At 33.2% G+C, this 12,353-nt stretch overlaps 2 protein-coding genes across 2 annotated transcripts in view; one reads left to right on the forward strand and one right to left on the reverse strand.

Moving 5' to 3' along the window:
* Nucleotides 1–1,063: 1,063 nt before the first annotated feature.
* Nucleotides 1,064–9,624, forward strand: LOC129227932 (ATPase family AAA domain-containing protein 5-like). The gene is made up of 3 exons (XM_054862552.1): nucleotides 1,064–2,515; nucleotides 2,729–5,579; nucleotides 9,611–9,624. Exons 1-3 carry the CDS (start codon nucleotides 1,064–1,066, stop codon nucleotides 9,622–9,624), a joined length of 4,317 nt encoding a protein of 1,438 aa, XP_054718527.1.
* Nucleotides 9,625–12,111: 2,487 nt separating this feature from the next.
* Nucleotides 12,112–12,353, reverse strand: part of LOC129228041 (tRNA-splicing endonuclease subunit Sen34-like) — a 38,622-nt gene continuing 38,380 nt past the window's right edge. The window contains exon 9 of the mRNA XM_054862671.1: nucleotides 12,112–12,307. Coding sequence (XP_054718646.1) covers nucleotides 12,117–12,307 — 191 coding nt within the window. The 3' untranslated portion in view covers nucleotides 12,112–12,116. The remainder of the gene's footprint in view (nucleotides 12,308–12,353) is intronic.

Genomic DNA, 12,353 nt, shown 5'->3' on the forward strand with positions numbered 1-12,353 from the left:
AGTGTATGTGTGTGAAGTCGTGTGTATAGGACATGGACGCCTCCGACCAGGAGCGTCCATGTCCTATACACACGACTCCAGTCCCGACGATAGCTCGGGACTGGAGGAGCCGCGCCTGCAGAGGACGTTGGGCAGTGGTTCCGAGCTGAAAAAGCAAATTCACACACATTTGAGTCAGCTGAAAAAAAAAAGCGAATGCGCAAAAAACAAAAAAACAAAAAAGGGCACGTAGAGGTCGCACAAGGGCGTATCAGCCCACAGGATGATGGGCCAGTTCGCGCTAGAGTCCCTAAATGAAAACGTAGTAGGGACTCGAGTCCGCACCTGTCCCTATACGTCCCTATATAGGGACTCTATACGTCCCTACTCAGTATAGAAGAGTGGTTGATTACTGGCCGCTTCACTGTGACGTCATTTTCTAACCGAGAGAAGTTAGTTTAGCCTTTAAGTTATCATCTTAGTTCATCAGTCACAAAACATCTAAACTTTATGAGATATGTTTTTCGGTTTTCGCGCCAATCCACGAAATTTGTCAACAAAAACAAATGAGCTAATGTTTTTAATCAAAAATTTTTAGCTTTCCAAAAAGTTATATTTAATAATCTCGTAGAAATCATCATTGAAAACTGCTTCTACGAAGAGAATGCGCCCATCATCTTCTCTTGAAAAATGCGTTCCCGAAGAAAAGACTATGTCTAATGTGAATGTGTCAAATGATCTTGTTTCTGGTGAGTTATCACCGTCAAAATCTAAAAGGAAAAAACGTCGCATTGATATGAGTGATTCGATTTCAAAGACAGTTGTTAATGGGGAGAATCAATCCACGTCGAGCAAAGAATTAAAACTTTTTCCTATTTTTATGACTTCACGCAATTCCTCCGAAAAGTCGAATTCCCAAGTTTTGAATAACAAAACTAACTCTTGCACTGTAAACAATGCATCAGACCAGTTATCTTGTGATAGTACTGTAGTGGTGCAGACAAATGCTGGGAACTTACTCCCCAAGCGTAAAAGAGGTCGCCCAAAAAAAGTTATTTCTGAAAACAAAAAAGCAGAAAAGTCGATGGATGACGGTCCTTCGTGCGACATTAATACAGCATCGTCACTCAATAAACGAGGAAAGAGAAATAAATCTAAAGATAACCATGTTGAAACTGAGAGCACAGTAAGAAAAGAGATAGAGACAAAACTGACAGATGCCAGTGTATCTCTTGGTAAGGATACATCAGAGCTACCAAAGAAAAGTAAAAGAGGTCGAAAAAAACTTGTACCTCAAGTCGATTCTGATGAGGCTGTTGGTGAAAATGCCAATTTATCTTCTAAAGGTAATACAGCGGTCCTACTTAAAAAAGGTACAAGAGGTTGTAAGAAACTTGTTTCTATGAGTGGTTCAGATGAGGCAGGCAGTTTATCTTCCAAAACCAATGCCTCTGTATTACTAGAAAAAGGTGAAGGAGTTTATGAGGAACCTCTTTGTAAAAGTGAACCTGGGGAGACAGGAGGCAAAGAAATCTGTTTATCTTCTGAAACAAACGCCTCAGTTCTAATGATAGAAAGTGAAAATGCTTGCAAGGTACTTATTTCTAAAACTGAATCTGATGAGGCAGAAGGTAAAGAAAGTGAATCTTCCAAAATAAATGCTTTAGTTTCACTAAAAAAAGATGAAAGTTCTTGTGAAGAACTTGACTCTAAAAGTGAATCTGAATCTTTTGAGACTGGAGGCAAAGAAGCCGGTTTATGTTCCGAAACAAATGCCTCAGTTCTGCTAAAAGAAAGCAAAAGTGCTTACGAGAAACCTATTTCTAAAAGTGATTCTGAGTCGAAAGAGACGGGAGACAAAGAAGTTGGTTTATCTTCTGAAACAAATGCTTCGGTATTACCAAAAGAAGATGAAAGTGCTTGTGAGAAATATGTTTCTGAAAATGAATTTGAACGTGATGAAACAGGAAGTAAAGAAGTTGTTTTACCTTCCGAAACAAATGCTTCCGTTCTACCAGGAGTAGACGAAAAACTTCTTTCTAAAAGTGAATCTAATGAGGCCAAAAGCAAAAAAACATTGGAAAAGTTAAATGAAAAAGAAATACCGACAAAACAAAAGGATGCCAATTTATCTCTTGAAAAAAATGAAGCAGATTCCAGCTTATCTTGTGAAAAAAATGCATCACGTACCAATTCAATTCCTGAAAACGAGACAACAGATGCCAATACGTCTCCTGAAAATGCATTTGTTCTACCGAAAAAAAGAGGCCGCAAGAAACTTGTTCCTGAAAGCAAATCTAATGATACAGCAAGTCAAGCTGCCAACTTATCTAATGAAAAAACTGCAACAATCGTATCAGTAAAAGGTAAAAGGGGTCGCAAGGAACTTGTTTCTAAAAATGAAACTGTTGTAACAGAAAGCAAAGAAGCATTGACAAAATTAAATGGAAAAGAAGTGTTGGTGGATGAGGATACCGATTTATCTCTTGAAAAAAATGCATTAGTGCTTCCGAAAAAAAGAGGGCGCAAGAAACTTGTTGATGAAAGCAAATCTTGTAAAATAGAAAGTAAGAAACCCTCTGGAAAATTTGATGAAGCTGTCAACTCTGACAGTACGATTACTAAAGTTTGTAGAAAAAATGATGCTCCAGAGATAATGCTACCTGCTGTCAAAACAGATCGCAATAAGTCCTTAGTTGATGCACCAAAATTTTTTCCAATATTTTCTTGCTCTAATAAAGCATCAGAGAAATCTGTTGAATCACCGAAGCAGGTTTCCTCTGCTGAAAATATTGATATTGTGTCCAAAAAAAGGCGAGGAAGAAAGAAGAAAAAGATGACCCATATTATTGAAAGCATACCTGAGCAAAAAGACAATTGTTTGAATTCCACATCCAATATGGATCACAATCTAAATATTGATCATGATTCCGATCTTAATCCCAAGAAAAGACAAAGGAAAAATGAGAACATATCAGACATCTTAGAAGAAAATATTTTATCACATCGTAGATCAAGAAGACTGATGAATGATTCTAAAAATAAAAATCAAGATTTAGAGGAATTAGATTGTGATGAAAAGGTATCAAAGCGCAAGTTAAAGCCTAAATCGAAACAAGCATTAGCCAGTATCAAAAAGGCTAAGAGTATTGTGAATAAGATTAAGCAGCGAAAAGTAAATAGTCCTGTGCCTTTAATGCAAGACTGTCCCTTAATAAAGAAGTCAATTGCTTTAGAAAATAAAGTAAAGAGTAATGCAAAACTATTTCCAATATTTTCTTCACCCTCCTCAGCTGAAAAAGGTAATGTATCTGAAATCATTAAACAGGATGGAACAAACAAGAGTAAAAATAAATGTAAAGACAAAAACCTTAAAACTTCCAGGAAATCAGATGATTCCAATATTGTGAATAGTAAAAAGAAGCTTAAAAAAACCATTAAAGATCAAAAAATAATAGACATTGACTTAAGTGATGATCATGTAGAGGAAATTGAGAATGATGTACTAGTTATTGATACAGATTCATTTGATGATCAGGTGCAGAAAGATAAAAATGATTTGCAAGTTATTGAACTTCCATTTGTTAATTCAACTGTCGATAAAGTTGTTGCAGATGTTCCATTCAAAAAGACAAGTACAAAGATATCTGTTGAACCAGAACTTGTATGTTATCCCACATTTAGCCACTGTAATCCAACTTGCATATATGAAACAGTCGAATCTTTAGGAAAATACATTGACAAAAATAAATGCAATGAATCTGCTGAATTGACTGCATATCACCAAAGCGGATGTTCGGTTGATTCTTCTGAAAACTTAAATCGTGACAATGATCCAACTGGAAATGAAAATATATGTTCAGAAACCACTGGTCTGTGCCCTAAAGATGAAATTAAATGTTTTGAATCCACTGATTTGTGCCCTAAAAATGACGTTAAATGTTCAGAGTCCGCTGTTTCGTCCATGGAAGGTGATGAAGGGCCTCAACAATGTGACAGTTCTGATCTTGAAGATAAAAATTCCAAAAGTAAACCTGTTAACAATTATTTTGACCTTGATGAATCTGGGAAAGGGTCAAAATTTAAATTTGTAAATTCATATAATGCTGCTGATACTGATTATCTAAAAATACCAACCTGGGACAAAACTGCCCATTTGCTCGATGACGAATGTTCAGAACATTTAAATTCCAAAAAGGAGGCTGTCAACATAAATGTTGAGTCAGATTGTGTTTTTGGAAATGAATTAAATCAAAATATCAGTGATAAAAAGCACGAACAGTTGTGGACAGACTTCATGTGTAGTTTTGGTGAGGAGAGCTACTCGAACCAAGTAGTCGTCAATGAAATCAAATCATGGCTATCAGAATGGAAATGCAAATTTAATAAAAATAGCAGGAAAAGTCAAGATGAGGACAGCTCAAGTAGTTTTTCATCCGACAGCTGCGATTCTGATTGTTCATTATCTAATAGTATCATCATTTCTGGTATTCCTGGTAGTGGAAAAACCAGTATGGTATTTTCTCTTGCTCATCAGCTAGGGTTTAAAGTTTTGGAAGTGAACGCATCAACATGTCGTAGTGGTCGTAACATTTCTCTGCGTCTTAAAGAAGCACTCGAATCCTATCACGTGGAAAATATCGAAGTGATGGAGGATGTATCTAAAGAAGAATGCAGAAATGATGCTAGTTCTAAAAGGAAGGATGCGAAAATAAAAGAGCTAGGTTCTGTAACTGCTGAAGGTACTCCCCGGGGCAAATCCAAAAAAAGAACTAAGAAGAAAACTGCAAAAGATTCTGAAACAGATGATGAGGATTGTGGGAAAATCGTTAAAAAGAAAAGGACTAAGAAGAAAATGGATAAAGATTCTGAAATGGAAAATGATGCTTGTTCTGAAGTCTTTGAATGTAATAAGAAAGAAAATATCAAGAATTATTTTAAATTAGATTGTTCTAAAGTTGTAAAACAAGCTCCAAAAAATTTAATGAATTTCTTTGGTCCTGGCAAATCAAAGAAGGCGACAACAACTGAAACCTTGAATTTACCTGATGTTGTTCAGAACGAAAAACTGGAAAAAAATTTATATAAAATATCTAGCTCAACTATTATCCTGTTCGATGATGTTGATGTGATTTTTGAAGAAGATGAAGGCTTTTGGGGTACAGTGAAAGGATTTTTGCAGATATCCAAAAAGCCCGTCATATTCACTGTCAGCCGCAATGTAGAAATTGTGAAAGCCAACCTGAATATGGACATCAAGGTGTTCGATTTGAGTCCAATGCCAGAAAGCGCGACTGTTGAAAAGTTGAAAACCATAACAAAGCAATATGTGGAGTCTTCCACGATAAATTTTCAACTTCTGTTGTCTGAAAGTGCGAATGACTTGAGAAAAAGCATACTCAATGCACAATTTTGGACTAAAAAGTCAGGTCCCACCAGATCATCTAAAAATGTTAAAACTTTTTATCAAAATAGCTTTGTTTTAGGACTATTGGACTTCAAGAGTGACGAAATCAATCGTTTACTTTTCAAAGACTCTTCTTCGAATCTGCCCTCGGTGATCTTGGATTATCACAAAAAAGGTTATGATTTGCTCCATGGTAATTTATTTTCAATATTCAATGTCTTGAATCAGGAGGATATCAAACCGGTTTGGGGGAAGATGCCGAAAATGAAAAAGACTTCCGAAAGTGAAGACCCTTCAATGATGTGGAAGGAAGCTTGCGAGTTATTCAGCGCAAAGAAAAAAGCTCTCCAAAATGGAAGCCCATCTGAGACACTAAAGACTTACGCCACGATTTTAGAGAATTTCAGCTTTGCTGACACCTTTGCAAAGAATCATCTGTCGGCTTCTGAACGTGTCAGAAAGTGGACAGATGGTCTCCCTATTTGTTCGGAATCAACACTGGACGAAAGTATGAATTCAGACATTGTTTCGTTAATACAATTCTTGAACCTTCGTGTAAGTAGAACAAGTGCATTCACAGACAGTTTAAAGGTTTCCACGCAAATGCACTTACAACAATCGGTGAATCAAGAAGGATTATTAAAAAGTCAGACTGAAGAACAGATACTGAATGTGTTGCCTGCTTTGCCTCTCACACAACTTCTGAACAGATCCACAATAACTCTTGATTACCTGAGTACTTTGAAGATAATGTGCAATGAAGAAAAATCAAGACGATCTGCGAGTGCCAAACGCAGTGGACGCTTTTTGCATTACTTTGATTCCATATCATTATACATTGACAAAACTAATCTTTTAAATGAATGAACATTTGATTTTAAATGGATCATTTTTGACATTTTGGAAAAGTTACTTCACTTGGAAAATGGTAATTTTTCAAAGCCTGGAGTGAGGTTACATTTGTATCAAGAGTTGATGCATATCTGTAATGAAACCTGCATGCTTTTTTTTCGAAGGAGCGCGGGGGAAGGGGGAGATATAGAACATACAGTTGACGCCAGTTAGTTGAAACAGTGGTTAATTGCGCAACTGCTTTAAGGAATGAAATTGTCAAAAACTACAAAAATCCAGCTTTATTGAATTAGCGGCATTATGGAACCAAAACTGTTCAGAACAAACATGATTCAAATTAGCAGCGGCCACTGTATACACAAACCTTTGTGAATTTTAGTATTGGAAACCTTTAACACAACTGAATGTAGTCCAAGAAATTTTTAGTGCAGTAAAATACCTTTATAACATCAACCTATAAAAAGCAGTTATTCAGAAGTAAACCATAAGTTTTTCAGTTAAAAATACTTTAGTATGCCTTCCAACATAACAATTCTTTGACAAATTAAATTTTGCAACAGATTTTCATTTTCCCATCTTAATTCAAAGCTTTTAAATGATAATTAGAATACAGAGTAAAGAGTAAAAAAAGAACCAGTTCATTCCTAAAAGTTAGTCTGCATAAAAAAGGTTGTGGCTGTATTCTGAATATTGTTTTCTAAATTTGTGAAATAATCTATATAATCCCAAAACCCATATAACGCAAAGCATCTGTTTCCAAGGTGTGTGTTGTAATAATCTTCTACTGGGCATCAAACTGTCAATCCTGATTCATTGTTGTTTCAAAATCAGTATATAGCTCAAAAATAATTGTTATCTTAAACTTAAATTAAAAGGTAAGAACTGCTTCTAAAAACTGCAAAAAAAAAAAAAAAAAAAAGAGAGAGAGAAAGAAGGCATCAAATTTAATGCCTTTTTTGGGGAGGGAGGAGGGATATTCAGGATTGTATTATATTTTCCTTTGAAGCAATTCACTAAGTAAAACTCTTAATTGTTGGTCTTCATCAGTACTGGCAGCTTCGCCAAATGTTGATATATTATTAAAATTCTGGAGGTACTATTGATTCAAAGAACTCACAATAAAACTTCCCTTCTTCTGAAATCAAATGCAGCATTACTCTGGGCTCCAAAAGAAAAAAAAAATGCTTATTAAATCTTTTTTGTATAAATGTTGTGTAAATAATGGTTAAAAATCTATTTGATATTTTTTTAAAGATAGTTTATCAAGATTTTAATGTCTATAGTTTATATTTTATTGATATTTAATCCATTTTACTTTGATTAGTTTTACAATCACAAAATATTATTTAAAGAGAAGAATCTGGCGGTTATAATCTATCATCATTAAGTACACGTACGTACTTCATCCATTTAAATGATTTTGAAATTGCCTAGTTTTCTCAATGTTATATTGTCTTCAAAAATGATAAAAAATGTTTGATAGATCTCATCAACACCTACTTCAGTTTTAATCTTTTCTGTATCGCACAATGGTTTAGAATGGTTGCAAGGGCAGATCCAGCTTCTCTCTGGTTTTCAAAGTGGTCATAATGAAAACATGAACAGAAATGGGGGGGGGGGGGGGTCATAACCAGGTCTGTGGAGTCAAAGTCAGACTGATTTTGGGGTAGAGGAGTCAGAGTAGGGAGTCAAAGTATTGAAGTTCCAATAGACGGAGTCTATCATTTTTCCTCAAAGTTCGCAACTCTCTCGGTGCTTGCGAAATCTGGTTTTGGTGCAAAAGGGTCAGAGTCGAATGTTCTAAAATTTCTGGAGTCCGTCATTTTCCCTCTTATTCTGCAGCCCTGATCATAAGTGATATTTGGGCACAAATAAAGAGTCTAGAGCTCCCTTCAGGGGATTTAGAGAATTGAAAGTTCTAAAAACACAGCTTCAAGATATCTTCAATTACTTTAAGGGTGTTCATGACTGTTTGGATCTGTATGTTTTGATGGTGGTTTTGCAAGGACCCCATTAGTTCCTTTAAAAAAACATGTACAGTTGCTTAATGGAATTGGTGATTTGCCACAAAAATGTTTTCTAATAAGCGGGATATTCCATTGTCCAGGATCAAAATAACGAATTACAATGATTAGTATATTTAAATTATTATATTAAGTAAGATATTCCTTTAACTAGGCTTGCCAGACGTCCCAGTTTGACCGGGACAGTCCCGGATTTCAGACAAAACTCCATTGTCTCGGTCGGTTTACTTCATGTCCCGGAAAATGATAAATTTGATAAAATATGACCAAAAATGTCTAAAAATAAGAAATTGAAGGATTATTTAGGATAGTTAATTTATCATTTGTAACATAAACATAAAAATTAATATTGGATTAGCTTGTGAAGACTTTTACAACAAGATTAAAAACGGAAAAAGTTCTGGCCAATTGAAATCATATGAAAATAATAATGTACATGAACAAATTTTTTTCCTCATTCAAATATTTTCTACTTAAGTAAGAAATACAAAAATGTTTAAATTTATTTGCTTGTTTCGTAAGTTTTGTTTCACCTCTGGTTTTGGTTCATAGTAAGTAACCATTTATTCATAGCATTGAGAAGAAACTACCCACTAAAATAATAATCTAAAAACCAACCAAGAAAGTGCAATCTTCTAAATACTTGCAGCACTGGAGGGGGGGGGGGGAGGTCCCACTTTTGATGTCCCGGTTGAACATTTCAGAAATCTGGCAAGCCTACCTTTAACCATTATTCTAATAAGCGGGCTCGACTCTTTATATATTGTCTTATTGTAATTTATGCTAATTATGAGATAATTGAGATTTCATCATGTCCTTTGTTGTACAGTTTCCGTCAAAATTTAAAAAAAAAACCTTTTTTTTTTTGAAAGCCAAGTCTAGTTCATTGGGTTACAAAATTCAATATACTGTTAAGCAGTAGCAATATCTAGGAGAGAACTGACTCCTCAACTGTACTCCTACCTTATGAATACAAACTTTTCTTCCACTTATTTTGCTTTTAGCAGTTTTAGAAAAATGTATACATATATTTATCTACATTTTTTTAATTTATAGAATGCATCCATATAATTTCATGCAATTCCCTGACGAAGAAAAAAACCCCTCAACATTGAAGTAAATAATTCATTATCATTAAGTATTTGGTCACTTTTTATATTAAACTAATCTTTCAATAACCTGTAAAATCTACGTATCATTCTTCAACATGATCCCCTCAAAAATGGTAGTCTCTATCTGTCTCTGTAACAGTCTTAAAATCTATATAATGTCTATATATTAGCATACTATATTTGGCAAGCTGATTCGAGGCCAAAGGAATTTGAATTTGATGAATTTTTTTTTTCAGGAAAAGTGCTGTGAGAATTTTTTCTTTAGTTGTAAAATGAGAAAAATAGCAAAAAAAAAAAAAAACCTCCTTCAATTTTGAAACAAGAGGGAAAAAAGATTCATTTGACAATTCACATGTTTTCTAAGTCTACGTGCTTGTTGCACTTATCAGACTTTGGTCAGTTAAACCTAGATCAGTTTTATAAAAATAATTTAAATTATGAATCACGTCATCCATTAATTTTCTGTCATTTTATTACTATACACATATTATGTAATAAAAAAGATTGCATACCGTTTAACATTTTACTAAAGTTTAGGTTATTACGTTCATAGTTTTGTTCCAATTATCGAAGTTAATGATATATTTGTTGATTTGTATATTGTTTTTTCAAATTAAAGCTATTTATTTTAATATATTGTAAAAATATGTTATTTATATGTATCATCATATATAAGAGTATTTCATGTTCTTGCATGGAATTAATGTCAATAAATTTATTTTTACTTTTTAAGAAACTTTTTTCATTTCTGTGTCTATCAATTTTCAGGAACTCTTTCAAACTAATGGTTTGAAATACATTTACGTTTGTCTGCCCAGAAGAAATCTGGGTCCGTTTACGGACCCTTCCCAAAATTCTGATTTACCAAAACAAACCCTTCACAAAGTCATTTATTGATGAAGCAGTATTCAAATCCGAACTGTAATATATTCATTACTTTCAATGTACATTTTGCACCAAGACATTTGATTTTTTGAAATGTTAGTTAAAATTTAAAAAATTGAACCCTGCAAAAATCCTGGAGACTTCTAATATATTTTCTATCAATAAAATAATTATTTTTCTAGTTATTATTTTTACCACTTGTATGTCTTATGAATCAGATTCAAAGTATGTAGATACTTATAAACACTCCCTAGCTAACAAAAATATATCAAAGGTTCTTAGAACAATATTAATATGATTTATAACTGACAAAATTGGCCTTGATTTTTCAAAGAATTTATAGTGCCTTTAAAAATTTTCTGGTGAAAATGCACTCACTAAACCTCTTTATATTACAACTTCAAGTTTTGTGTATTTCTCTCCTATCAGTTTCTTTTATTCTAGTATAAGAATGGAACAGAGAGTTATATTTATTATTGCAAGTCGTTAAAACTTTCATTTTGAGTCAAGTTAGTATGAATGTCATTTTTAATCATAGAAAGTTTTGAAGGGATCAAAACGCCTACCAAAAATAAAGCACATTTGAGTGTCTTTCTGAAAAAAAAAAAAATAAATAAATAAAAGCACCATTACTGTGCATTAAAAAGCATCCCCATTCTTATGTAACGTCTATCACAAGTATTATATATCATTTAAAAATTCATTTTCTAAGCATACCTCAGATTTAAATTAAGGCTTTAATCAAGATTGCACTTGTGGTGTGCAATTTTGTTATTATTGATATCTATTTGTTCTATTATAAATGCTTTTTTTTTGGATGTGGAATAGGATGTATAGTGATGTATATAATTCAAGGGTAGTGCATATTATGCTAGTAATATTTCCAGAAAGGACGAAAGTCGGTAAATTTAATTTGAATGTTGGGTAACTTTTATCATGTGATATAAATTCAGATATAAAATAGAATAACTAAATTCAGTTTCTGTATTTAAGAATTATTTCAGAGAGGTTGTCAGAGAAGATTCCTTGCATTTCTTTGAGCTCTTTGTTTGCTAAAAAAAAAGAAAAATGTTTTTTAATTCTTGGACTCTAAACTTTTCCAATCATCTTCAAGTTGTTCTAAGTTTACATAACCTGTGGTTATTTTACTAAAATAATTAAAAACTTGATGGTTTCAGGGTTTTTTTTTTTTTTTTTTTTAAATCTTTGTGTGTGGAAAAGAAATGCCTTTTTTCCTTGTGGAGGAAAAAAAAATGTCAGTTCAAAATGCAATGCATGATATCAGGTATTTTGTACTTATTGAAGCTGGTTTATTTAGCTGTAGCACTTTTCTTCACTTTTTCATAAAATGATCAGCCATTTCTAAAATTATAAAACTTTTTGGATTTTTAATCTACGTGAATTAGAGCTCAAGTTTTATGTATTTGAATACGTACTAAGTGTGTGCAGTATAACACATGTTAAGTTTAATCATTATTTACGTTATTTGAAGAATGCAATTTTTGCTCAATACTAGCTACAGAAAACATTATTTTGCTAATTCTTTTCACATGAAGAAATTTGGCATGCATGACTTATAAGTACTTGTGAATGTAACAGATAGCAGGTTACGTAAATGAAAAAATATTTTCTGATTTAAAACCTTTTTTTCCAAAAAAGGTGACTAATTCTAGGAAAAATTCTGAATGGATTCATGTAATTTGTTGCAGAATACATTTTATATTATTTTTTTTAAATACAGTACGCATTTAAAAGTTATTTCATTCAATGTGTTGAATCAAAAAGAAATCAAATGCAGGAAAACTAAATGTAAAATAAAATCATTTATTATAAAACAGTTAAAATTGAGAGGTTTTGTCACCTCATGTCAGGTTCCCATTTCAGGGAAATGTATTCTACAATGCCGGAGCTATTAACCGATGCCAGGGCGACGGTTTTCTTTACTTGGTTGCCTAGTCTACCATAGGTCAGGATGTCGATGGCCTGAAACTTGGAGGTTTGCTCAATGCAGACCACAATGTACAGTGCATGATACTTGAAAGGATCACCTGTAATGAAAACCTTACAATGTAAACCACAACTGAATCAATGAGT

This window comes from Uloborus diversus, chromosome 8 (assembly GCF_026930045.1).
Source record: "Uloborus diversus isolate 005 chromosome 8, Udiv.v.3.1, whole genome shotgun sequence".
NCBI lineage: Eukaryota > Metazoa > Arthropoda > Arachnida > Araneae > Uloboridae > Uloborus > Uloborus diversus.